Raw genomic sequence first — 27,156 nt, 5'->3', positions numbered from 1 at the left:
TTAGTTGAGAACAGTGTTTGACTTGGACTGAAATAGGTGCCGGTACTCATTTCGGTGCCGCTACTGTTTATATTTAGATTCAGGAGCAATACTTTTGAGCTAATATTCTATAAGAGGAATAGGAACTCAAGCAGTAGAAAATTTGAATTGCTGGTACTCCGCTCCGGTGAGCTCCTGCCCAAGTCAAGTCAAATAAATAAAATTAAATGTTATTGGTCACATACACGTGTTTAGCAGATGTTATTGTGAGTGTAGCGAAATGCTTGTGCTTCTAGCTCCGACAGTGCAGTAATATCTAACAAGTAATATCCAACAGTTTCACAACATATACCCAAAATACACGTAAATCTAAGTAAGGAATGGATATACATATATGTCAGAGCGGCATTGGACTAAAATACAGTGGTATAGTATAGAATGCAGTATAAACATATGAGATGGGTGATGCAATATTTACACACAATTAAAGTGACTTCGATACCATAGAATAGTATAGAGTATAGTTTATACATATGAGATGAGTAATGCAAGTTATGGAGATATTATTAAAGTGGCTAGTGTTTCATTTCCTTAAAGTGGCCAATGATTCCTAATCTATGTCTATAGGCAGCAGCCTCTGACGTGCTGGAGATGGCTGTTTAACAGTCAGTGGTGTAGTACAGCATATACATATGAAATAGGTGATGCAATATGTAAACACGATTTAAAAGTGACTAAGATACTGTAGAATAGTGTGGAGTCCAGTTCATACATATGAGATGAGTAATGATCGATACGGAAACATTATTAAAGTGGCTAGTGATCCATTTCTAAAAGTGGTCAGTGATTTCTAATCTATGTCTATAGGCAGCCGCCTCTGATGTGCTGGAGATGGCTGTTTAACAGTCTAATGGCCTTGAGATAGTTTCAAAATAAGTAAAAAGATGTCAAGCACTGATTGAGGATAATATCTAAGCTGTACCCCTGTTGTTGACTATAGGGAGCCTTATTTAGGAGTTTTACTGTTGTTGACTGTAGGGAGTCTTATTTAGGAGTTTTACTGTTGTTGACTGTAGGGAGTCTTATTTAGGAGTTTTACTGTTGTTGACTGTAGGGAGTCTTATTTAGGAGTTTTACTGTTGTTGACTGTAGGGAGTCTTATTTAGGAGTTTTACTGTTGTTGACTGTAGGGAGTCTTATTTAGGAGTTTTACTGTTGTTGACTGTAGGGAGTCTTATTTAGGAGTTTTACTGTTGACATTTACTGGGGTTCTCTCTCATTTCTCACCCCTAGCAACCTGTTCTGGGGTCCTGCTTTCTGTCCGTTGTGGGTGATTTTGTTTTTCTCGCTTTTATTTTCCTCACTTTCTGTTCCCTTCTCCCAGCTTTCTCTATCTTTCTCTCTCAATTCTTTCTTTATTCTTTATTCAATTCTTTCTTTATTGGCATGGTAAACATGTTTAAATTGTCAAAGTAAGTGGAATAGATAATAAACAATTAAACATTACACTCCCACATTTTTCAAAAGAATAGAGACATTTCAAATGTTATATTATGGCTATGTACACGCTATGAAATTGAATACAATTATACTCTACAAAAGATAACATTTGGTCCCAGTCTAAATAGAGTAAAAACTACTCTTGTTGCAGAGTTCAATTTTCAGAGTTATTTCTACTCTATTCAGTGTTTATATTTAACTCTACCAACTGTAATTTACTCTATTTAGCTTAACATGGAAACAACTCTACTGCCAATTCACTCAATATAGAATTGAATATTATCTGTGGAAAGTGTCATTTCTTACTCAAATGTAATACATTTTTACTCAAAGATAACGTTTGGTCGCAGTCTAAAAAGAGTGAAAATTACTCGTTGTAGAGTTCATTTTTTTGAGTTATTTCTACTCTATTCACTCTACAAACTGTAATTTACTTTATTTTGCTTAAAATGAAATTCACTCAATATAAAATGTAATATTATCAGTCAAGAGTGGCATTTGCACAACTAAACTTAACGTCAATAAATCAGAAGTCAGTATTTAACAAAGCACTTTATTCTTAAATGTAAGGCATTTGCAATACATACATCAAAATACTGATGATAATAAAATAAAATTGTGGACAGAAATGAAATGTTGGCCTCTATTCACTTTAATACATGTACATAAAAAAGCTCATCTAACAATGACATGGAGGATTTTGTGAAACTGGCATCTCACATATCAAAAACACTGATGATAAAATAAAATTGTGGCCTCTGTAAAATGACATTTTGGCATCTGTCCCCGCTTTATTAAAAGTAAATAAAAAAGCCAATATTGCAACATCATGGTTTTAAAGAGCTTACTGTGCAGTTTTTAGAATCACAGGAAACAGTATGGGACAATAAACAAACTTGAATCATCACAACTGTAAGACATCTGTATATCAAATGCTTTGTGACAGAAAAGCTCTTTAACATCAAATACATAAGGTCCCTCTGTTGTACATCCAACTCTATCTGCATTAAAATGCTCATCAAGACATATTGTTTGTAGAGCGTTGGACTAGTAACCAAAAGGTTGCAAGATCGAATCCCCGAGCTGACAAGGTAAAAATCTGTCGTTCTGCCCCTGAACAAGGCAGTTAACCCACCGTTCCTAGGCCGTCATTGAGAATAAGAATTTGTTCTTAACTGACTTGCCTAGTTAATAAAGGTCAAATAAATAAGTCGTAAAGTTTTCTTGAACTGGAATCAGTCTGCATCATCTCCTTTATATTAGGGTGTTTGTAAATAAACTGTCATGTTTACAAAATTGGGATGTAAACAAATTTATCAGTAACAACAATCTAATAATCATAGCCTCCAGTAGTCTGATTGTGTTGTGTATCAAATCTAGTACCAAGAACGTATTCAACTGGTCTACCCTTTACCACTTTTCTGTAAAATACTGCCTTCTCTTACTTTCAGAATTTAATACACCAAAAGGATTTTCATTTTTTTCAAGAGACTTTTACTCTCAATGTCACTTTTAATAGGCTCCTGTATAGACAGACACTTCTTCACAGATTCTTTAGCTTGAATATAAATATCATCAACTATCTCTTCCATGGAAGAAGGGGAACTTGTTGATGGCAAGTCATCAAAATGACTTACTGCTACATATTCAGCTGTAGAGGGGCCTTCACCATGATCAGAACAAGGTTCATGTGCTTTATAAAGATGCCTTCTGAACCCAGAAAAAGTGACATAAACTTGTGAACAACCAGCCTGACCGCATTTAATTGTCTTTCCTGGACAAAGTCCGTGGACCAACTTCAAGTGTTTTGTCAAGGAATTAGCATTTCCCTGGGGGCTTTTGCAAGCAAAACAACATTTTAGATGAATGATATGAAAAAGTTTGTGTGAAATGAAAAAGGTTATTTCCTATGCTGCGTTTTAACCGTTTGCAACTTCAAAACTTTTAGTAACTCAATGCAGCATCCGAGACCTCAACTCTGCAACCCTAAGATTAACTTTAGTGGTATCAACATCAATTTCATAAATTGTGGTTTGCAAGAAGTTGTACACATTTTCCAGATCCTGGTTGTACAAGGTACCTGTAACGGCAATCATCGGAAGAAGGTGAGGACCAAGGTGCAGCGTGATACGTGTTCATATTATTTATTCGAAACTGAACACTAAATTCAAAATAACAAAAGGAATAACCGAAACAGTCCTGACAGGTGATACAAACACTAAACAGAAAATAACCACCCACAACTACCAGTGGGAAAATAGGCTACCTAAGTATGGTTCTCAATCAGAGACAACGATAGACAGCTGCCTCTGATTGGGAACCATACCAGGCCAAAACATAGAAATACAAAACCTAGACATACAAATATAGAATGCCCACCCACATCACACCCTGACCAAACAAAAAATAGAAACATACAAAGCAATCTACGGTCAGGGCGTGACAGTGCCCCCCCCCCCCCCCCCCCAAAGGTGCGGACTCTGGCCGCAAAACCTGAACCTATAGGGGAGGGTCTGGGTGGGCATTCCTCCGCGGTGGCGGTTCTGGTGAGGGACGTGGACCCCGCTCCACTTCTGGCTCGGCCGACTTTAATAATGCCTCTGGAGCGGGAACCCTCAGCGCCGACCCCGGACTAGAGGACGCCACTGGACTGATGGTCGAGTCTGGAGTGAGTGGCGCCTCTGGACTGACGAGCGGCTCTGGCGCCTCTGGACTGACGGGCGGCACTGGCGCCTCTGGACTGACGGGCGGCTCTGGCAGCTCCGGACTGACGGGCGGCTCTGGCAGCTCCGGACTGACGGGCGGCTCTGGCAGCTCCGGACTGACGGGCGGCTCTGGCAGCTCCGGACTGGAGGGAGAACCTGGAGGGAGGAGACGGAGAGACAACCTGGTGCGTGGGGCTGCCACAGGGCCCACCAGGCTGGGGAGACCTACAGGAGGCCTGGTGCGTGGAGGAGGCACCGGATGGACCGGGCTGTGGGGGAGCACTGGAGCTCTGGTGCACAGCCTTGGCACCACTCCTCCAGGCTGGATGACCACTTTAGCCCGGACCCTCCAGAGTGCAGGCACAGGTTGAACCGGGCTGTGGGGGAGCACTGGAGATCTGGTGCATACCACTCGCACCTCTCCCTTAGGCTCAATACCCACATTCGCCCGGCATGGGCGGAGCGCAGGCATAGGGCGAACTGCACCCTCCCAGCGCCCCGGAGACACAGTACGCAGAGCCGGCTCAGGATACCCTGGGCCGAAACGGCGTACCGGAGACCAAACACGCTGAGCTGGCACAATCCGCCCCGGCTGGATGCCCAGTCTCGCATGGGGAGAGGCTGGCGGGGGGCTGGCCTATAGCGCTCCGGGCTATGAGCACGTACTGGCGACACCATGCGCTTCACCGCATAACACGGTGCCTGACCAGTACTATGCTGCTTCCGGTAAGCACGGGGAGTTGGCTCAGGTCTATCGCCTTACTCCGCCAATCTCACTGTGTGCCCCCCCCGAAATGTTTTGGGGGGCTGCCTCTCGTGCCTGTTGCGCTGCCGTGCTAACTCCTCATAGTGTTGCCGCTCAGCCTTAGCTGCCTCCAATTCCTCCTGCGGACGGCGATACTCCCCAGCCTGTGCCCGGGTCCCTTGCCTTCCAGTATCTCCTCCCATGTCCATTTCTCCAGATAGCGCTTCTCCTCCTTACCACGCTGCTTGGTCCTTCTTTGGTGGGTGGTTCTGTAACGGCATTCATCGGAAGAAGGTGAGGACCAAGGTGCAGCGTGATACGTGTTCATATTATTTATTCAAAACTGAACACTAAATACAAAATAACAAAAGGAATAACCGAAACAGTTCTGACAGGTGATACAAACACTAAACAGAAAATAACCACCCACAACTACCAGTGGGAAAATAGGCTACCTAAGTATGGTTCTCAATCAGAGACAACGATAGACAGCTGCCTCTGATTGGGAACCATACCAGGCCAAAACATAGAAATACAAAACCTAGACATACAAACATAGAATGCCCACCCACATCACACCCTGACCAAACAAAAAATAGAAACATACAAAGCAATCTACAGTCAGGGCGTGACAGTACCGAAGACAAAATGAGCTTTGAAAAGCTCATCAAAACAGGGAAGAATGTCTGGTGACTTACAAGGTATTGCATGTTTGACAATCACAATGAAGTACTTGTGAATCACACTCCTCTGGGTCCCCACAGCAAGCAGATAGGGTTGAAGGCTTTTCATGATTCTCTCCAGATGCCCCTGGATGCTGTTCCCAGTCTGTGACACAAGAACTTCATTAGTGTGCTATTAAAATTAGTCACTGTTCGCAAACAGTTTGGGAAAATGTCAATTACAGCTACACATGATCTTACCATGATTTGTCCCTAATCTTAAAAGTAGTTATTAGGATTAGGAATTGGAACAGAACAGTCAACTGTAACCTCACCTAGATAAACTTCACAATGTGGTCACTGGCGTGTCTGGCTGAGATTTTTCCTGGTCTCTTGCGGCCATGAGGTGACTGTGGCAGAAGGTGGACAAGGACCAAAATGGATGACATGTCACTGTCCCATCCTGAAAGTACACATTTTCACTGAAAGTTACATCATTCCATTTTGCTTTCAAAAATATTGCTCCCTTCCATTAGTATAATCATTTTATTCCAGCATACCATTTTCCACTTCTGTTATGGATTCAGCATTTTGAACCAGGTCTTGCAGGTCGCCTGTCTGTGTGAGGCCACGGCTTTGGTCAATGACTTCCTGCTTGTAGAGAGTCGGCCACTTCTCCAGGAACTTTGCAGAGGTTGCATCACCAAACATCAGACTAAAATCTTGCTCAATCTGCAGACAAGATGGAATCGGTCAAGACAGAACAGTAAACATTATGGTGTGGCACTATCGTCATGTAATATATCACAGTCCAAATCAGACTGTTGTAGAACAGAACACAATTGTCCTGACAGTTTCAAGGCAAGGCAGTCGAAGATCCACATACCATTCATGCTATGTCTTGGAATCTTGGAAACGCTGTGAATATTTCAGAGGACTTCACTGGGTCATGAACCATCTTTTGGCGATAGGTAGAAGGTCTACTTCATCTTCTCCTTTACAATTGCTTCATCAGCTTTATGCTTCATCAGTGCAATGGCGTCACAACCCAGGCTGTCTGTTGTTGGACAGTTTTCCTCTCTGAAGGGGTCTATCAGCTGTTGGACCACCTGTAACATGGTGAAACGTTACAGATTACTGGGTTTGTCTGCTCTATACAAGTATACAGTATTGTGTCATAAGAAACTCTGCAAGGATGGCCATGCATGCAGTTATGTCACCAGATGAAAAGTAGGATTTATTTGACTCAGAAACAGAATTAATACTAAGAAATACTAAAAGGGTAAGAGACTAAGAAACACTTGCTTATACAGCTGTTCACATACAATTATTCTCTGGTCATGTGTCATGAATGAGACTAACAACAATCAAAATCACTTACACGTCAGTGACTGACGCATGGTCTTCTGTCGTCCCTCTGATGCTTCCCTTTGAACAAATGTCAGTCTCCATGCTAGATATCCACTCCCATCTTCTGCATTGTAATACTGCTCCTAAAGTAAAGTATAATTCGGTTTGAGTGAGCAGGTTAAAATAGCTTCATATACATTTTTATCCTTAAAACTACAGATGCGCCCATAGATGAAGATTTGCTCCATCAACAGGTCTGACCCTCGCAGTGCAGAACTTAACTGGGCTTTTATAACACCAGAGTTGAGCTTAGGAGAGACGGCAGAGATGGTGGGCATACAGACATGTTAACAGATCTTTAGTTTAAATAAAAACATCACCAAACAGTAAAACAACATTTTAAATATTGACATTCTGAAAAAAAATCAAGGTGTAAGAGTCCCAGAGAGTTAAAAAGGTTAGACTTCGGTTTTAATGTACTTACATAACCTTGCTCCTAGGATCGGCCAGGTATGGGAACAAGGCAATGATGCCCTTTGCATTGTCCTCTTTAACACGCCTTAAGGACTTGCCCTAGACACACACACACTTTACTGTTTGAGTTCCAAACAAAAGTATTGATGTGTAAATCACAACGTCTGCTAAACATTTTGTTAGGTGGTAAGGTATGTAATGAGTATATGACATATACCCATGTTCACTTGTCATTTGTGCAACCAATATCTTGACCATATCGCGTCTTCTGCTATCTGTTAGGCTTTTTGTCCGAGCATACTCATCCATGATCCTCTCTCCTCCAGGTTTGTTCTTCAGAATGTCTTCAATCATCTAAGTCGGAGTCATTTAAAAAAGGAACACACTAACACTTTTAAAACAGCAATGAAATAGCAAGTATAATAAAACACACCATGATCACCCTTTCACAACTTTCATTGATGTAATTTATCAATCAATCTTCAAGTTTGGCATTTGTTTAAACTGGAAATGTTCAGTATTACATGAGATAGACGATTATCCTTAGCTGTCTTTCTTGTAGCAGGACTCTGCTGCAATATAATGGTGTCACTGGAGTCCCCCTCATTGTCTCCACTGTATTTTGATAAGGAGCTGCTTGCAGAGGAGCTCAACGAATCTAGCAATCATGTTAACATTTAACTGGTGTGATTAACACTGTAATTATAACACAATTTAGGTGGAAACATCCATTATTATGATTAGAGGACTTTTGTTAATGACAAAGGGAATGCAAAAATGTAACATTTTGAATTGATTAGGCCCACTACTGTTCTAAAAGGGGTGGGAGAGGTGAGCACAGAAACAAAGATCATTTTAAAATATCAAAATGAGAAAAGAAATCAGCAGATATATCTGCTTGTCGTACATATTCAGAACATGTGTTAGGCTAGCCAGGACTGTATGGATGAATGTGAAGCTCTAAGCTAATAAGCAACTCACCATCAGGATTTGGGTCTTGGGGTAAACAAATCTCCAGCACACCAAGGTCTTGTTTCTTAAGAAGAAACTCAAACACCTCATCAACTTCAGTCTTCGATTCATCATAGACTTTTAAGTCTAAGGTTGGAATGTCAAATTTATTGGCAACTGTGAAGACAAAACAAGATTGCACAGCCTTATTCATTAAATATGTTGTGTATTTTTAGAGAAAAACCAGAACAGAAGACAGAAATCAAGAGGTCAACATCATAACCCCAAAACTGGTTTAGTGCTCCTTTCCACGTCAATTCCAATTATATGCAGTCTACAGGCTGTCTACTACTGCCACGTACTGAATTATTATAACAGCAGTCTGAGTATTATAGCAATACACCACAGATAGCTATCAACACTGAGATTGTAGAGGCATGCAAATGTTGTATCACTTATTTAAAACCATTAATGACTGGCAAAGACAATGAGCGCAGCTACAGATGAGCATAATAAGACAACTCCCAAAACATAAACCAATCTTTGACTGATCTGTGATTTAGGGAGGCGCAAGTTTCCTTTTTATTCATTATCAGCAAGGAAATCGGCAATCAATTTAACACAAAATATAAGGTAAGTATATTTAAAGTGTGTCAGTATAAGTATGTTGTTCCATAGGATATTGTGTGAAATTTGAAACTTTTCACTCACCACAATCCAAAAAGGATTTGAAGGTTAGTTGCCCCTCGTAGCAAATGTACTTTTGAAAATCCCTGTACTTCACGCGTACAGCCTGCATCCTTGATGACAAGAAAAAAAAGTTAATTTAAATTGCATTAATACAAATTTGCAGAAATTACAAGAGAGCAGTGCTCTGTTTAGAGTAAAACATACGTGTTGCATCGACCTGCCTGTCGCTAAATACTGTCTACTAACAGCTCTCTTTTCAGAGTAAAACGCACGTGTCTTACCGACCAAACAGCAGCTAAAAATTGTCTAGCTCTAAAGTTCAGAGTAAAACGCACGTGTCACATCGACCAAACTGCTCTAAAACTGTCCATCAGCTCTGTTCAGAGTAAAATACAGGTGTTGCATCGACCAAACTGCTCTAAAACTGTCCATCAGCTCTGTTCAGAGTAAAATACAGGTGTCACATCGACCAAACTGCTCTAAAACTGTCCATCAGCTCTGTTCAGAGTAAAATACAGGTGTCACATCGACCAAACTGCTCTAAAACTGTCCATCAGCTCTGTTCAGAGTAAAATACAGGTGTCGCATCGACCAAACTGCTCTAAAACTGTCCATCAGCTCTGTTCAGAGTAAAATACAGGTGTCGCACCGACCAAACTGCTCTAAAACTGTCCATCAGCTCTGTTCAGAGTAAAATACAGGTGTCACATCGACCAAACTGCTCTAAAACTGTCCATCAGCTCTGTTCAGAGTAAAATACAGGTGTCGCACCGACCAAACTGCTCTAAAACTGTCCATCAGCTCTGTTCAGAGTAAAATACAGGTGTCACATCGACCAAACTGCTCTAAAACTGTCCATCAGCTCTGTTCAGAGTAAAATACAGGTGTCACACCGACCAAACTGCTCTAAAACTGTCCATCAGCTCTGTTCAGAGTAAAATACAGGTGTCGCATCGACCAAACTGCTCTAAAACTGTCCATCAGCTCTGTTCAGAGTAAAATACAGGTGTCACACCGACCAAACTGCTCTAAAACTGTCCATCAGCTCTGTTCAGAGTAAAATACAGGTGTCACACCGACCAAACTGCTCTAAAACTGTCCATCAGCTCTGTTCAGAGTAAAATACAGGTGTCGCATCGACCAAACTGCTCTAAAACTGTCCATCAGCTCTGTTCAGAGTAAAATACAGGTGTCACACCGACCAAACTGCTCTAAAACTGTCCATCAGCTCTGTTCAGAGTAAAATACAGGTGTCACACCGACCAAACTGCTCTAAAACTGTCCATCAGCTCTGTTCAGAGTAAAATACAGGTGTCACACCGACCAAACTGCTCTAAAACTGTCCATCAGCTCTGTTCAGAGTAAAATACATGTGTCACATCGACCAAACTGCTCTAAAACTGTCCATCAGCTCTGTTCAGAGTAAAATACAGGTGTCACACCGACCAAACTGCTCTAAAACTGTCCATCAGCTCTGTTCAGAGTAAAATACAGGTGTCACATCGACCAAACTGCTCTAAAACTGTCCATCAGCTCTGTTCAGAGTAAAATACAGGTGTCGCACCGACCAAACTGCTCTAAAACTGTCCATCAGCTCTGTTCAGAGTAAAATACAGGTGTCACATCGACCAAACTGCTCTAAAACTGTCCATCAGCTCTGTTCAGAGTAAAACGCACGTGTCACACCGACCAAACTGCAGCTAAAAACTGTCTAATAGCTCTAAACTTGAGTGAAACATACATGTAGCACAGACCAACTGCCGCTAACTGTCTGCTAACAGCTCGCTTTTCAGAGTAAAACACATGTTGCACTGACTAACCTGCTGGCAGTAGTCAGTAAAGTCCGCTAGCTACTGATAATAGCTAATAGCGCTCTGTTGAAAATTTAAAACAGGTGATGCACTGATCCATCGGGTGTACATACTGTCCATGAACCACTAAAAGTGGTATAACTTAATGTTACTGTAGCTAGCTAGCTAATTAGCTCTAGCTATTAGCATCTGACTATGCAAATCGTGCAGTAACAGTAAGCCTACACTACAATGCTAGCTAGCTGTAATGTTGCTCAACAGTTTTAATTTGCACACAAAGTTAACCAATAACAGTGAACTTACCTGGAATTCTAATTAAGTATAGAAATGAAGAAATTCTGTGGTTCTGTGAATGACTTTGATGTTCGGCGGATCCTCGCTCTTGATTTGTCTACTCTTTCCATTCGCGAGACACTTGCAAATGGACAATGACGGCAAAATCTAAATTGAACCAACATTAGTGATTGTGGTCATGCTGTTTTACTCCAATAGAATTTAATCTGTATTTTTGCTCCCACTCTAGCGGTCGCTGGTAATAATTACACTCTAAAATGATTTCATTTGACTACTTTCTCCAGTTTTTACTGTGTACAGACAGTGTTGTAGCAATGTGCAAATACAATGCCCTCTGTAGTTATTGGGACAGTGAGGCATTTTTTCTGCTTTTGGCTCTATACTCCAAAAGTTTGGATTTGAAATCAAACAATTTTAGGGGAGCAAAAGTATTGGGACAAATTCACTTATTTTTTTATTTATTTAACCTTTATTTAAACATTGAGTCACATTGAGATCAAAAATCTATTTTACAAGAAAGCCCTGTATACATTACAATAAAAACAGAATAATAAAATATACGTATATATGTAAAAAACAATATAATTCAGCACACAATAACAAAATAAACATCTTTAAAAAACAATCACATTCAACTACATAGAGGTCCTCAATCAATCATGTAAACTGCCTGAGTGGCACCAGCACATGTAACTGCACTGAACTCTGCAGATTGTTCCACAAATTACAGGCAAAAAAACTAAACGCAGATATTATGTGTATTGAAGTAGTTAAAAGTTACATATTTGGTCCCATATTCGTAGCACGCAATGACTTTTTGTAGAAGCTTGTGCCTCTACAAATTTGTTGAGTGCATTTGCTGTTTGTTTTGGTTGTGTTTCAGATTATTTTGTTCGCAATAGAAATGAATGGTAAGGAATGTATTGTGTCATTTTGTAGTCACTTTTTATTGTAAATAAGAATAGAATATGTTTCTAAACACTTCTACATTAATGTGGATGCTACCATTATTACAGATAATCCCGAATAAATTGTGAATAATAATAATAATGAAGAGTGAGGACGCACAAATATCATACCCCCAAGACATGCTAACCTCTCCCCATTACAATAACGGGAGGTTAGCGTGATATTTGTGCGTCTGTAACTTTCTCACTCGTCATTATTCACCATTCATTAAGGATTATCCGTAATCATGGCATCCACATTCATGTAGAAATGTTTAGAAACATATTATATTCTTATTTACAATAAAAGTGACTCTAAAAGGACACTATCGTCCGTGTGGCGGTTGGTAGAGTATGGCGCTTGCAATGCCAGGGTTGTGGGTTCGATTCCCGTACGAAAAATGTATGCACTCATTACTGTAAATCACTCTGGATAAGAGCGTCTGCTAAATGACTAAAATGTAAATGCATTATGGGCGGCTGGTAGCCTAGTGGTTAGAGCGTTGGGCCAGTAACCGCTAGATCAAATCTCCGAGCTGACAAGGTAAAAATCTGTCTTTCTGTCCCTGAACTAGGCAGTTAACCCACTTTTCCTAGGCCGTCATTGTAAATAAGAATTTGTTCTTAACTGACTTGCCTATGGTACAATAAAATAAAATATTTACCATTAATTTCTATTAGGAACAAAATGATCTGAAACACAACTAAATCAAACAGCAAGTGCATCCAACAAGTTTGTAGAGTCACAAGCTTGATGTAATCATTGCGTGCTAGGAATATGGGACCAAATACTAAACTGTTTACTACTTTTAATAGACATATGAGGGAATTTATCCCAATACCATTTCTCCCCTAAAATGGGGGGCCTATGTACAAAACTGCTGTAAATTCTACATGATTCACCCTGTATGGATGAAAACACGCTCAAATTAAAGCTGACAGTCTGCACTTTAACCTCAGTCATTGTTTGATTTCAAATCCAAACTTTTGAAGTAAAAGAAAAAAGTAAAAGTATGAAAGGGAAAATAAATCGACAGATAAATATAGTATGTATTTACAATGGTGTTTGTTGTTCACTGGTTGCCCTTTTCTTGTGGCAACAGGTCACAAATATTGCTACTGTGATTGCACACTGTGCTATTTCACCTAATAGACATGGGAGTTTATCAAATTTGGACATGTTTTCGAATTCTTTGTGGGTCTATGTAATCTGAGGGAAATATGTGTCTCTAATATGGTCGTACATTTGGCAGAAGGTTATGAAGTGCAGCTCAGTTTCCACTAACTTTTGTGGGCAGTGTGCACATAGCTTATCTCAAGAGCCAGGTCTGCCTACAGCGGTCTCTCTCAATAGCAAGGCTATGTTCACTGAGTCTGTTCATAGTTAAAGCTTTCCTTAATTTTGGGTCACAGTGGTCAGGTATTCTGCCTCTGTGTACTTTTTCTTTAGGGCCTAATAGCATTCCTCTCTCTCTCTCTCAATATGTGTTAGTGAAACTGCCGGCTGTTGCATGGGAATCGCTCCTATACAGGCCGCCCCCTCCCACTGTGAGAGGTGTTTAGATTGCCTAGTCCCCCCCTCCACCACTCCTTCTCTCTCTGTGCATCTATTTGATTTGAAAGTTGAGGAGCAGGGAGGAGGGGTGTGGGGAGAGTTACCCAGATTGTTTGGGGGGGGGGGGGCATCCTGATTCCTCCCTTAATGTGTGGACCAATCAATGGTACCTTTATTAGAGGAGGCCTGGATTGGTCATTCTCTGGTCTTGCCTATTCACTGACACTTTACACAATGCTACCATGGTCCCACCCCATCTGCCTCAGTCTCTTTCCCCCAATAAATCCCTATTTGGCTTTGTCTTTGGAGCTTGACTAATTATCCTTGTTTGTTCCCCTTTATGTGGATCCAGTCATGTGTTGTTGACTCTGTGGGCTGGGTTGAGGAGAATCATTCCGCCATTTGCCACTTAATTATGTGGAGGTCAGAATCCTTTGCTCAGCTCAGGAACTAACAAGCAGAATCTAACATCCTATTGTACCGTTTATTTTGGTCTTATGAGAGACCCTCTGTGACTTTAGACTAAACTTTTGAAACAAAGGTCAGCTATAAGGTAAATAAACTATCATCACTGCACACAGGTCCACAGACGACGCAATCGCAACCACACTGCACACTGCCCTAACCCATCTGGACAAGAGGAATAACTATGTGAGAATGCTGTTCATCGACTACAGCTCAGCATTTAACACCATAGTACCCTCCAAACTCGTCATCAAGCTCGAGACCCTGGGTCTCGACCCCGCCCTGTGCAACTGTGTACTGGACTTCCTGACGGGCCGCCCCCAGGTGGTGAACAACATCTCCACCCCGCTGATCCTCAACACTGGGGCCCACAAGGGTGCGTTCTGAGCCCTCTCCTGTACTCCCTGTTCATCCACGACTGCGTGGCCATGCACGCCTCCAACTCAATCATCAAGTTCGCGGACGACACTACTGTGGTAGGCTTGATTACCAACAACGACGAGACGGCCTACAGGGAGGAGGTGAGGGCCCTCGGAGTGTGGTGTCAGGAAAATAACCTCACACTCAACGTCAACAAAACAAAGGAGATGATTGTGGACTTCAGGAAACAGCAGAGGGAGCACCCCCCTATCCACATCGACGGGACAGTAGTGGAGAGGGTAGTAAGTTTTAAGTTCCTCGGTGTACACATCACGGACAAACTGAATTGGTCTACCCACACAGACAGCGTTGTGAAGAAGGCGCAGCAGCGCCTCTTCAACCTCAGGAGGCTGAAGAAATTCGGCTTGTCACCAAAAGCACTCACAAACTTCTACAGATGCACAATCGAGAGCATCCTGTCGGGCTGTATCACCGCCTGGTACGGCAACTGCTCCGCCCACAACCGTAAGGCTCTCCAGAGGGTAGTGAGGTCTGCACAACGCATCACCAGGGGCAAACTACCTGCCCTCCAGGACACCTACACCACCCGATGTCACAGGAAGGCCATAAAGATCATCAAGGACAACAACCACCCGAGCCACTGCCTGTTCACCCCGCTATCATACAGAAGGCGAGGTCAGTACAGGTGCATCAAAGCAGGGACCGAGAGACTGAAAAACAGCTTCTATCTCAAGGCCATCAGACTGTTAAACAGCCACCACTAACATTTAGTGGCCGCTGCCAACATACTGACTCAACTCCAGCCACTTTAATAATGGGAATTGATGGAAATGTATTTAAAAATGTATCACTAGCCACTTTAAACAATGCCACTTAATATAATGTTTACATACCCTACATTACTCATCTCATATGTACTGTATATGCATATACTGTACTCTATATCATCTACTGCATCTTGCCATCTTTATGTAATACATGTATCACTAGCCACTTTGAACTATGCCACTTTATGTTTATATACCCTACATTACTCATCTCATATGTATATACTGTACTCTATACTATCTACTGCATCTTCCCTATGCCGTTCTGTACCATCACTCATTCATATATCTTTATGTACATATTCTTTATCCCTTTACACTTGTGTGTATAAGGTAGTAGTTGTGGAATTGTTAGGTTAGATTACTCGTTGGTTATTACTGCATTGTCGGAACTAGAAGCGCAAGCATTTTGCTACACTCGCATTAACATCTGCTAACCATGTGTATGTGACAAATAAGATGTGATTTGATTTGATATAACACTTAATGACTGAGGAAATTAATGCTGCACCAAGCACTAATGCTTTATCATTGATAGAGACAAAATCAGAGGTTTTCATTGAGGTCTTTGCTCTCACTCTCTTTTCTACAAGTCTCCTCTGTCCCCAAAGCAACAGAGGAATTTGGTGCGAGTATTGTATTTGCGCAAAGGTGGGGAAAGCTGTGTGTGCGTGTGTGTGTGTGTGTGTGTGTGTGTGTGTGTGTGTGTGTGTGTGTGTGTGTGTGTGTGTGTGTGTGTGTGTGTGTGTGTGTGTGTGTGTGTGTGTGTGTGTCAGTCAAAGGTAACGATTGGCTTGATTTCCTGAATATCATGCCCTGCTGAGAAAGTTCACTCTCTATCTCCTCTCTTTCTCCCTCTATTTTCTACTCCCTCTTTGACATGCTAAATTTGCTGATTTTATTTTTCTTCCTCCTGCAGAGAGGAAGTGTCCTTTTCAAGGGTCTCGGCTTTCCCCCTGACTGACTAAACCCTACCTCTGTTTGGATTGTTGTTCTATTTCAAACAAAAGACGGAGGCGGGATTACCATTTCACTTCCTTTCACACTCTACCTTTCAAGTGGTGTAGCAGCTAAGGAATTTGAGTCCCCACCACTGGTCTGGCCGGGTGCTTTCCATTTTCTTGAACAGAACTCTTTAAAGTACTAGTGTGGTTGCATTTGGACCTGAAGTACTGGGATTGAGGTCTTTTTGGAAATATGTTAGGCTGATTTTGCGGCTTCAAGGCCTGTATTCACAAAGAGGCTATAGGATCAGTTTTGCCTTTTAGATCATAATGAACAAGATTCTACAGGGGAGGACCTGATTCCAGATCAGCTCTTGTACTTTGAGACTGCTTTGTGAATACGTTGACATCTTGTTAATGGTTCTCAGCCTTTTTGTTTCACGTCCTGGTGCTAACTTTCTGCCTCATTTAGCTCATGTCAATTCACTGTGTTCTCCTCCCCCGATCTGGCATTCATTCAGTGGGTTAGCTCTCAGAAGAAAACTTTGACCAACCACTCTGTTTGACTTCATCACAAATTCCTAATTTACCCAAACAAAATTTGGTAGTATATTTGTTCAGACAATTACCCAAAATCGATCAGATATTCATGAAGTTTTCACACTTACTTGATCTTCGGCCTTGGTTCCTGTGGTGGAAAGTGGAAACCAGGGGGGTGGGATGGGCTGTCAGCCTCCTACCCAGAGCAATCCACTGGTTCTGTGTTCCCATTGATCTTCTAATAGCCTTGTCCATATATAATGACAGACTAGGGTTTGATGGAGGGCTTACATCGCTCCAATCTCCTGCCATTAGGGTTACATTGTTGCTTTCATAGCACCCCCATCCTTAAGAAAATGTCCTTTTTTCGTTTTTGAATGTTCACTATAGGAAGTCATAAGGCAAGTTTAGTGCTATTCCTGTAGCACTGAGCTAATTTGAAGAATTGCGTAAGAACTAGTAAAACTTAACTTAAACCGTTAAGTGAAGTGTTAATGGACCCTGCACTCAACATAAAACAATTTCTGTTCTGTCAGTGCAATTAGCAATCCTTTAATGAGTAAAGGACAGTGAGAGAGTTCAGGGTGACTCTTTTATCTGCCAGGCTGAGTGGCTTTAGCAGTTCATCAAATTCTTTGCGGAGGCTGACAAAGGCAGCTGTATGGTGGGCCAGGCCCGTCAGTAGAGAATAGAGGCTAATTCGCCCCTGTAGTTAAGGCTGAAGCTGCTGAAATGGAGTGCTGTGTATAGTGGGCCTGGCAGATTTTTTAAAACGTTTTTATTTTTATTTAACCAGGTAGGCCAGTTGAGAACAAGTTCTCATTTACAACTGCGACCTGGCCAACATAGAGCAAAGCATTGCGACACAAACAACACAGTTACACATGGGATAAACAATCATACAGTCAATAACACAATAGAAAAGTCTATATACAGTGTGTGCAAATGTAGTAAGATTAGGGAGGTAAGGCAATAAATAGGCCATAGTGGCGAAATAATTACAATTTAGCAATTAAACATTGTCTTCCGACAGATGGCGTCATTCTATCACGGCGCATTGCCACAAGCTATTTGTGATTGAGGTGAATTAGACTGCTATCTAGGCCTAGTGACTGACTTTGTGCTGAGTGATGTGGCGTTAGTGTCCATACAGACTGGTTAGCAGACAGTCAGTGTCCTGGGGGATCCTTGTCACTCCAACCAGCGACAGAGTCGTTTGCCCCTATCAGTGTGAGCCTCTTCTCTCTGTCACTCACCCAGACTCCCAAACAACAGCCCCTTTCTACTTCCCTTATCACTCTGCCCGACGGGGTCGCAGGGTCAGAGCCACACTGAGCATGCCCAGCTATTCACTGTATTGATTTTAATTTTTGGGATGATTTGACGGTTTGTGTGTGGGAGGGAGAAAAGAGAACTGGGGGGGTCGAGATTGAAGATGTAGAGTGATAGAGAGATAGAAGTCTGACTGGCAGTGAATGGAGGGAGATGTAGCCCTCCTCTTCTCTTCTCCATTCTCTGGCTCTATAACTGAAGGAGCCCCAACCCCAGCTCCAGTCCCCCTCTCTGACTGCCATTCAGGCCCATCGATCGGCCTCCCATCCCGGGCACCCCAGGGGAGGCCAGGGCCCAGGCGCTGGTTGCCTCCTTTGTGGGGGTTCCACCAGTTATCCAGTTCAGACTGACGGCTGACAGCGCTGATAAAAACATGTCCCTCTCTCCTCCTGTCCTGTATTGTCCACAGCAGACATGCTGTTCACAATGTGTAACCTTTAGATAGCTGGCTAGACTGTAACCCTCCTGCTGCAGACGATTATCAGTGGAGGTGGGATACAGTTTCAGCATCTGACCCCTCCACTGAGCCCTTCCATCGTCAGTGTCCTGACACTCAGAGGCTACACTAGGCTTCATATTAGAGAAAATACATGCTTGAGACAATGGAGTGAGGGTTAGGATTGATCTTAATAAGACATCCCACTGCAGTGGTCGGATGTGGTCTAGGCTCTGAGTGCTGCGAAATGCAGTTGCTCTAAAGCCTGCCAGCATATCCTTCGACCCACACGATCAAAGAAGGTCTTTTTATGAAGGCTTATCATAGCTTTATAATACAAATATCTAGTTATTTAATTGAAAATCCCATTTTGAATTATTATAATTGTTTCAATCAGAAATGCCTTTTTGAACATGTGAACATTCATGTGCCTTAATTACATACTCTATGGCATCTGAGTATGGCATCTGTAAATAGGAATAACAATGTGAAATGATGAGCCTAGTTTAGTCAAGGAGAGAGTACTGAGCTATACAGGGAGAAAGAAAGGATCCTTCCTGGCTAGTCATGATTGGCTGAGATAATGGAGTGGTTGGACATGCCGAAAGATGATTGGTTTGTCACAGAATTCTGTCTATAACAGAATGGAGGCTTCCCTGGTCAGAATATAGATCATCTTTGCTACCGCACATTTTTGGAAATATGCACTGCAAAAGTGTTGCTACAGCTCTCAAAAATATTGTTGCCCTGAATTTAGCTGGGTTTAAGTAGAGAGACTGCTTTCTGGAGGACAATGCCATGCTGACTCACATGCGTTTACATGTGTGGGTGGGTGAGGCTAAAGTTCAAGAGGGTGTGAGCGATGCTGAATGGGTTTAAACAAAGAAGAGCTCTCTAGGAAGTGTGAAAATCTCATCAAAACTTTCGAAGGGCATTTTCTCCTACTTGTCTCTTAAGTGGGATAACAAGTTTATCAACTTTTAAAGCAGCATAACTTTCCTCCAACTACAGTGTATGATATACCACTTTGAAGACGGAGTCTGTACTTTCATAAAATGTAAAAATAAATTTAAAAAAAAGCAAATCACTACAATTTGATGTAAGCCTCAATAGAGAGATCTGGACACATTTGTATTATTGTTCCTTGTTTTTCGATCCTCTGTAACCTCACTGACCTTCTTTAACCCCCGATGTCATCTCTCTGTGTCCTACCCCAGGGAGGAGAGGGAGCGTTGGATCCGGGCAAAGTATGAACAGAAGCTGTTCCTTATGGATGTCCCCCAGTCGGACGTGCCCCTGGGGCAGCAGCTGCTTCGGGCTGTGGTGGAGGACGACCTGAGGCTGGTGGTGCTGCTGCTGGCCCACGGCACCAAGGAGGAGGTCAACGAGACGTACGGGGACGGGGACGGACGCACTGCCCTGCACCTGTCCTGCGCAATGGCCAATGTGGTCATCACCCAGCTTCTCATCTGGGTGAGTAGGTTGGGCTTCGAGAGAGGATTGTTTTCAATCTTGATTAAAGATGAATTATCTTCTTGGTTGAATAAAGGTTGAATGAGTTAAATAGATGGGGGAAATGTTATGGTCAGGGCCAGGAGTATGTTCTGAGCATGTGACATGACCAGGAAAAACTCTTGGCTGTGGATGAAAATGGAGTGCTTTGTGAGAATCAAACAATATACTGAACTAGCTAGAACACAATGTCAACTACACCTCTCTCTGTCCAGTCCACTTCTTCTTCTCCTCCTCCTCCTCCTCCTCCTCCTCCTCCTCCTCCTCCTCCTCCTCACACTTCTCCTCTGTTCCCTCAGTATGGTGTGGATGTGAAGAGTCGGGACGCGCGCGGCCAGACGCCGCTGTCCTGCGCCCGGCGGGCAGGAAGCCAGGAGTGTTCTGACATCCTGCTCCAGCACGGCTGCCCCAATGATCCCGTCAGCAGCCTGACCACACCTAACATGAGCCGCAGAAACCCCGATGTTAACCCTAACCCTAACGTCAACAATAACAACGCCCTCGGTGAACTCAACCGCAGTGTCAGTATCATGTAAGGAGTGGAGATCCCAGATCCCAGGAGTGGATCTGACCGGACTCACGGATCACCAAGGCCCCTGAACATACACATACTGTGTCCCCATAGACTACCCAGTGATCGTACTACTTTCCCAGCGCCCAGTCCTCATTCTCCTCTTACTCTACTTCATATTGTGTAACCTAGACTGAGTAACTGACAGTGGAGTTTTGTTGTTGTTGGCGCAATGGACAGGATAGAGATATTCCACGACACTGAGAGAGGTGCTTAGCTGGTGGACATTGTATATTGTATTTGTTTTGTTGTTTTTCTTATATCATCACCACAGAGGTGCATCTCTGTCAGAAACGTTCATGATCAGCTTTAAAGCTTGTTATTGTTATTAAGCATCAACCAAATGAATGGCTCAAGATTTCTTTGTGTTTTTGGTATTCACCTCTCCCCACTCTGTACTAAAACATTTCCTTTCAGGTCTTCATCTGTTGGAGCCAGACTGGGTTTTTATTCGACTGTTATATGAAATGACTAATTCCATCCATTCATGCTTCCATGCCTACATGGAGAAAGATGAACACCTTCGTAACATCTTGCATTAGATACTCAAAAGGAACTTCTATTTTGGATGCACAGCGCATGGTAAGTGATACCATGCATAGTCATACAGGAAAGAAACTATTAATATCGATAATGTAATAGAGTTTACGACACGTAAGGTCCTCCATAATCCATGTCCCACCAATATCACAATTATTAAGGTTCTATTTGACCCAGTTATTATTGGTACTATTAAGCTATCAAACTCTTGACATGCCATTCATGTACAAAAGCATGTCTACATGGAAGATCGAAAATTATTGAAATACTTTACTTAGGGGCAAAAGGTTTAAACCACAATTTGAGATTTAAGAAATTATTGCACAATGGGAGAATTTTGGGAGATAGTAAAGTGATTCATTTGTTGCCCTTACAAATCATCCATCATTATAAGGGAATTGATGGGTCTGTTTTATGAGCACCGGGCCGAATGTTTTTTGTAAAGATTCCTCTTCAATCAGAAATCTTTCACAGGGATGATTGAAGGAAGGAAATTGTATCATTAAGACATCTTTGTTGGAGTAATTTCTGAACGGGTTGAAGAGTGTTGATAATTACTTGACACATCACATATCCTAACCCAATTTTCTAACTACTACAGGCGTAATGGAATATCTGTTCACCTCCTGTGGCCGAAGGCCCTGTATATTGATACTCATGATACTATTTCTTCTGTTGTTGCTGTGAACTATGTGGTATGTGTGTGTGTGTGCGTGCGTGCGCGTGCGTGTGCTTATGTATGAGTGTGTGAGTGAAAGAGAGAGAGCAAGTGATTGAGTAAATCTGTGTAAGGACACCATTGGGAGAAAAGGTTAACATTTATAGTTGTTTGACTAAAATATGTTTTCAAGTGTACAGACCTAAAGTAGCTCTTCCTCCTATAAGATTTATCCTGAAACATTGTGGATTAACTTTGACTTCTGGAGTCGTAATTTCCTCTCCAACTGACGTGACTTTAACCAACCATCCTTACTCAATGGACCTAACCAAGTACATTCAAGTGTCAAACTGTGGAGATGGTGACTGAACGGGTCAAGAAGGGATGAAGAGAAAAGCTGCGATGACTTGAGACACTATGGTAATTCTTCATGATAAAATCATATGTATATATCAGTTTTAGGACAAGACAAGATAAAGTAGGAAGGGCTTTGACCACAGGAATATTCAAGTGAGATTGGCATAAAGTCTATAGAGACATGTATTTTTCCTCGCTCTTCTGCTGTTTTAAGGATTGAAATTAAAACCCAGTTTTCTGGTCTTTAGTTTTACTATGGCGGTGTTTATGTTTACAGGGCAAAGGCTCTTCATATTAACCCTGGTACTTTATCTACATGGTTTTGTTGATTCCCAGCGGGCATAACTGGTTGGAATTATATCAGTATAACCATATTACAATCTGGTTGTAAACTGGTTGGAATTACATCATTTAAACCAGCTTGGCTCGGTGTATTCCCTCTGTATTTGTAGTTTATTGAAGCTCACAGAATATCAATGGGGCTCCTGAGTAGCGCAGTGGTCTAAGGCACTGCATCTCAGTGCACGATGCGTCACTACAGTCCCTGGTTCGATTCCAGGCTGTATCACATCCGACTGTGATTGGGAGTCCCATAGGGTGGCGCACAATTGGCCCAGCATAGTCTGGGTTTGGCCGGGGTAGGCCATCATTGTAAATAAGAATTGTTCTTAACTGACTTGCCTAGTTAAATAAAGGTTAAATAAATTTAAAAATCCAGATGTGGTCAATCAGGAATAACCTGTAAAATACAGGATACACTTTCATCCCTGTTGTCCTGAACTGGCCCAGAGCTTGTAGACAGCCTTAAGTTATAACGGTACATTGACAAGTTGTTTTTTTCCTTAGGTGTACAGTATGTGTATAAACCACCATGGCACCAACTTAATTAAATTCATTCTTGAGTAAATTTCCAAGTATGTCTGATATACGGCAGTAGATTATTTCTTATAGTTTACGGTATATACTTACCTGATGCCATCGTACCTTTTTCACTCTTGTAATATTTCCCTTCCCCACTGCTCTTAATGTTGCCTGACTATAACCATTATTCATTCTAAGCAAAGTGTTTTCCCCCAAAGACAGGCTGTTCTGACATGGCACCCTATTCCCTAAATAGTGCACTCTGTTTGATCAGAGCTCAATGCGTGACCTGGTCAAAAGTAGTGCTCTATAAGGGAGAAGGTTAATTACCATTTCGGACACACCCAGGATGTACTGTAGATATGGGTCCAAGATCCTCTATGACCAGACAAGCTTCCAGACAAACAATTGAAAAGATTTGAGTTTCCGGTCACTCTTTTTGACTTGTCAACCCTATTTTTATATCTTGTTAAATTTTTCCTCTTTGTTTTTAAGCATATTTTTAGGTACTTTGGTCTCAATGTATCTACATTATCTGACCATTTGAGGTACTCTGTGTATAATGATGTACATTTGACATATTTATAATGCAGTATGTAAATATTGTTTTTTTGTTTTCCAGTGATTTTTTTCTTCTCTGTTTACGTTTAGAATGTGAAACAAAGGTCAAAGCTAAAGAGTTACCTGCAGCGTGCTTGGACGCTTGGCTGACTGTTGAACTATTCAAACACTCCAATAAAACAATGTAGCCTTTCCTGGATTTGGGAAATAACAAAAAATATAAAATGTGTCTCTCTCTTTGCATCTCTCATTGTATCTTCTTTAAATGACTTGTGTAAGTGATGTATCTATGAATGTATGTATGTATGTATGTATGTATGTATGTATGTATGTATGTACTAGCAACATGTGAGGCACAAGCTTACATTGTAACCACTCTTAAAACATGGTGCCACTCCCAAGGCAACATTGAAAACTCCCGTCTTACACAAGTCCTCCATTTTCTTAACGGCACTTCCTATCTGAACCGCCTGTGTGATATACTGTGATGTGCCAATATATGACATTCTGTCTCAATATCCAGGTTTAATACATTTTAAAGTATTATTCTACAGTATACAAGTCATGGATATAGGATCATTAGCCAGCCTCAATCAGTCAGATCCATTGAAGTTAGAAGGGGAAGACAACCCACTTGTGTTGGTGTGTTTCAAATGAGCATTAGTGTTGGGGCACTGAGGATGGCCCATTGGTGTGTATTGTGTGTACCCAGTGGTTGAAAAAGTACCCAATTGTCATACTTGAGTAAAAGTAAAGATACCTTAATAGAAAATGACTCAAGTAAAAGTGAAAGTCACCCAGTAAAATATTACTTCAGTAAAAGTCAAAAGTAAATGTAATTGCTAAAATACACTTAAGTATCAAAAGTAAAAGCATAAATCATGTCAAATTCCTCATATTAGGCAAACCAGACGACACCATTTATTAGTTTTTTCTTTATTTACAGACAGTTAGGGGCACACTCCAACACTCAGACATAATTTACAAATGAAGCATTTGTGTTTAGTGAGTCCCCCATATCAGTATATCACACAGGCGGTTGACAGTAGGGATGATCAGGATGTTCTCTTGATAAATACGTGAATTGGACCATTTTCCTGTCCTGTTAAGCATTCAAAATGTAACGAGTACTATAGGTTGTCAGAGAGAATGTATGGAGTTAAAAGTACATTATTTTCTTTAGTCAGGTAAAAGTGGTCAAAAATATAAATATAAAAGTACTACTTAAGTAGTACTTTAAAGTATTTTTTACTTAAGTACTTTACACCCGTGTGTGTACAATTGTTATCAGTGTGTATACCATTGTTACAATTATGTTTCAGGTGTACCAGAACGTGGCAGAGCTCAGATGCTTCCTTCCTATGCCAGTCCTTTGGCTAAGTGAGTTACACCCTCTACCCCTCCACTTCCTGCTCATGTGCCCCCCCCCCCCCCCCCCATTAACAGTCCCAATAGCCTCCAGGTAAGGAGAATTAAGAGAAAGAGCCAGGCTTAGTGTCAGGCAGCGTGACGCGGAGGGAGAAAGTGAAAGGTCTGTGTCAAGAGGAGTCAAAGCACACCACTAATCTACTCCTTATTTTCAGCTAATCTGCTATCAGCAAATACAGGCGGCTCTGCGCTTCCCCCAACTCTGTTTTCTCTTCTGTTGTCTCTTATTACATGCCTTTCTTTTCTTCTTTAAAGACTGAGATGGTGATACAACCACACGTGCATGCTCAAGCGCGCACACACACGCACACACACAACCACACACACACGTAGTTGAGAAAGTAGCTTATACAATATGAGTCAATACTGTGACTTGCTAAGGAAAGGCAATATGGACAAGTGAACACAAAAATCTGTCTTCTAATTGGATAATTTCAGATAGTACCTCCTCGTTTCACTTAATTTCAAAACGTTTTCTCCCTACTGAACAGAACCCTGTTTTGTTATTGCATAGGAGTTAGCTAAACACAGAGGAGTGTTCTGTGCCGCCCACCTTGGCTCAGACAAATCACCTCCCAGATTGCAGAGGAGGGTTTTCCTCTGATGGATGGCTACACAAACATCTGACGAGAACATATTTGAAAACATTCATTCAAAATCTCCGTAAAGTGTTGCACTACCTACTCACAAGGGGGCCGATTCCGACTTAGGAAATGAACGCCTTTCCTATGCACAACTTTCCTACGCACTTCTCAGTAGTTTGTATTCAGATTTACCTTATGCCGGTGTGCGATGGGCTTTGCAGGCGTAGTTCCCTTGCGTGCTGAATACTGTACATGTAATTCAATCGCCCACTTTCTGGCCAACACATTTTCTCTGTAGGATTTTCTTTCAATAGTACATTTATCTTAAGCCATCCCTTTAAATACGGTGTACCTTTAATTAGAATTTTGTTGACAGATTACATTGAGAGAACGGGTTAAGAAAATAGGGATCAATGAAAGAAATCCATCTAAATATATGCATATTAGTCTCCATTTCAGCACCAACTGGTAGATGTAAAAATACTCTGATTTTGTAGATGATTTAGGTACATTTTAGGGTTAGGAAAGTACTGTACTGAAAGACACTAAGTATTGAACAATAGTCCTATAAATCAACCCTCACTAATCATGGAACTGTATGAAATCGGTCCATTAGTCGTGAACCGTGCTCCAAGTTTAACCTGCTACGTGTGGTCTGAGTTCCATAATGATTCAAATAGGCTACATGTACAAAATTATTGCACAACGTTAGCCAAATATGATCCACTACTGCTAGCGACCCTCAGGAACAATTTACACAGATGTGACAGAGGAAAGAAAGGTCAACGGAACGGAATGATGCAAAATCTAAGCAACAAACTAACACTAAAGTGACAGTTATAAATGTATGTAGGTATTACGGACGGTGGCTCCCGTTAGTGGCTAATATTTAACATAATACAAATTGTTAAATAAAACTGAGAAAAGCCCGGGCATATAATTAAAACATTCTAAAGCACATACATCAACTCGGCAGGTTCAGCCCTACAGAAGCCTATTACTTGGGTCTCCAAATTTCATCCATGCAAATTGAGGGCACAGCTATTTATAGCCTACTTCACTGTGGAATAGGGGTCGCAATACATGTCATGTTGATATGATTTTTAGTTTGCTTCCATATGAATGGTTCCACATTCGTCTCGAAGGATCATAAGGAAGTTTATTTACAATCCTGTTCTCCAAACAGATGACTAATTTACCTAGCTCTAATCAATAGCTCTTATCAATGTATAAATTACAGTGCATGGAGAATGCTGTTATTTCTATAGGAAAAAGAAAGTAGATGCTTTTACCACTTGGCAGGTTCGCTCGATCTTAGTTATGGTTATGAGGGGAATGAAGTCACGGTCAGAATACTGTTTATCTGTAAACACCTTCATTTCTTAATTCTCCACCCGAACGATTAGCGGGTGAATCGCATGCTATTCTCATGCTTAAGTTCAAGGTCAGAATATGCATAGAGAGAAATGTGCATAAAAAGGGAATTGCGTTCCATT

At 41.5% G+C, this 27,156-nt stretch overlaps 1 protein-coding gene across 3 annotated transcripts in view; it reads left to right on the top strand.

Annotated features, from left to right (window-relative positions):
• LOC139550594 (arf-GAP with GTPase, ANK repeat and PH domain-containing protein 3-like) overlaps window positions 1-23,873 on the top strand; it is a 262,197-nt gene extending 238,324 nt beyond the window's left edge. For all 3 annotated transcript variants that reach the window (XM_071361567.1, XM_071361566.1, XM_071361565.1), the window contains exons 17-18: window positions 19,806-20,061; window positions 20,400-23,873. In XM_071361567.1, coding sequence (XP_071217668.1) covers window positions 19,806-20,061; window positions 20,400-20,636 — 493 coding nt within the window. In that variant the 3' untranslated portion in view covers window positions 20,637-23,873. The remainder of the gene's footprint in view (window positions 1-19,805; window positions 20,062-20,399) is intronic.
• The last annotated feature ends 3,283 nt before the right edge of the window (window positions 23,874-27,156 follow it).

The sequence above is a fragment of the Salvelinus alpinus genome, chromosome 23 (assembly GCF_045679555.1).
Source record: "Salvelinus alpinus chromosome 23, SLU_Salpinus.1, whole genome shotgun sequence".
Classification (NCBI taxonomy): domain Eukaryota; kingdom Metazoa; phylum Chordata; class Actinopteri; order Salmoniformes; family Salmonidae; genus Salvelinus; species Salvelinus alpinus.
This window is presented reverse-complemented; position numbering and strand designations above follow the sequence as displayed.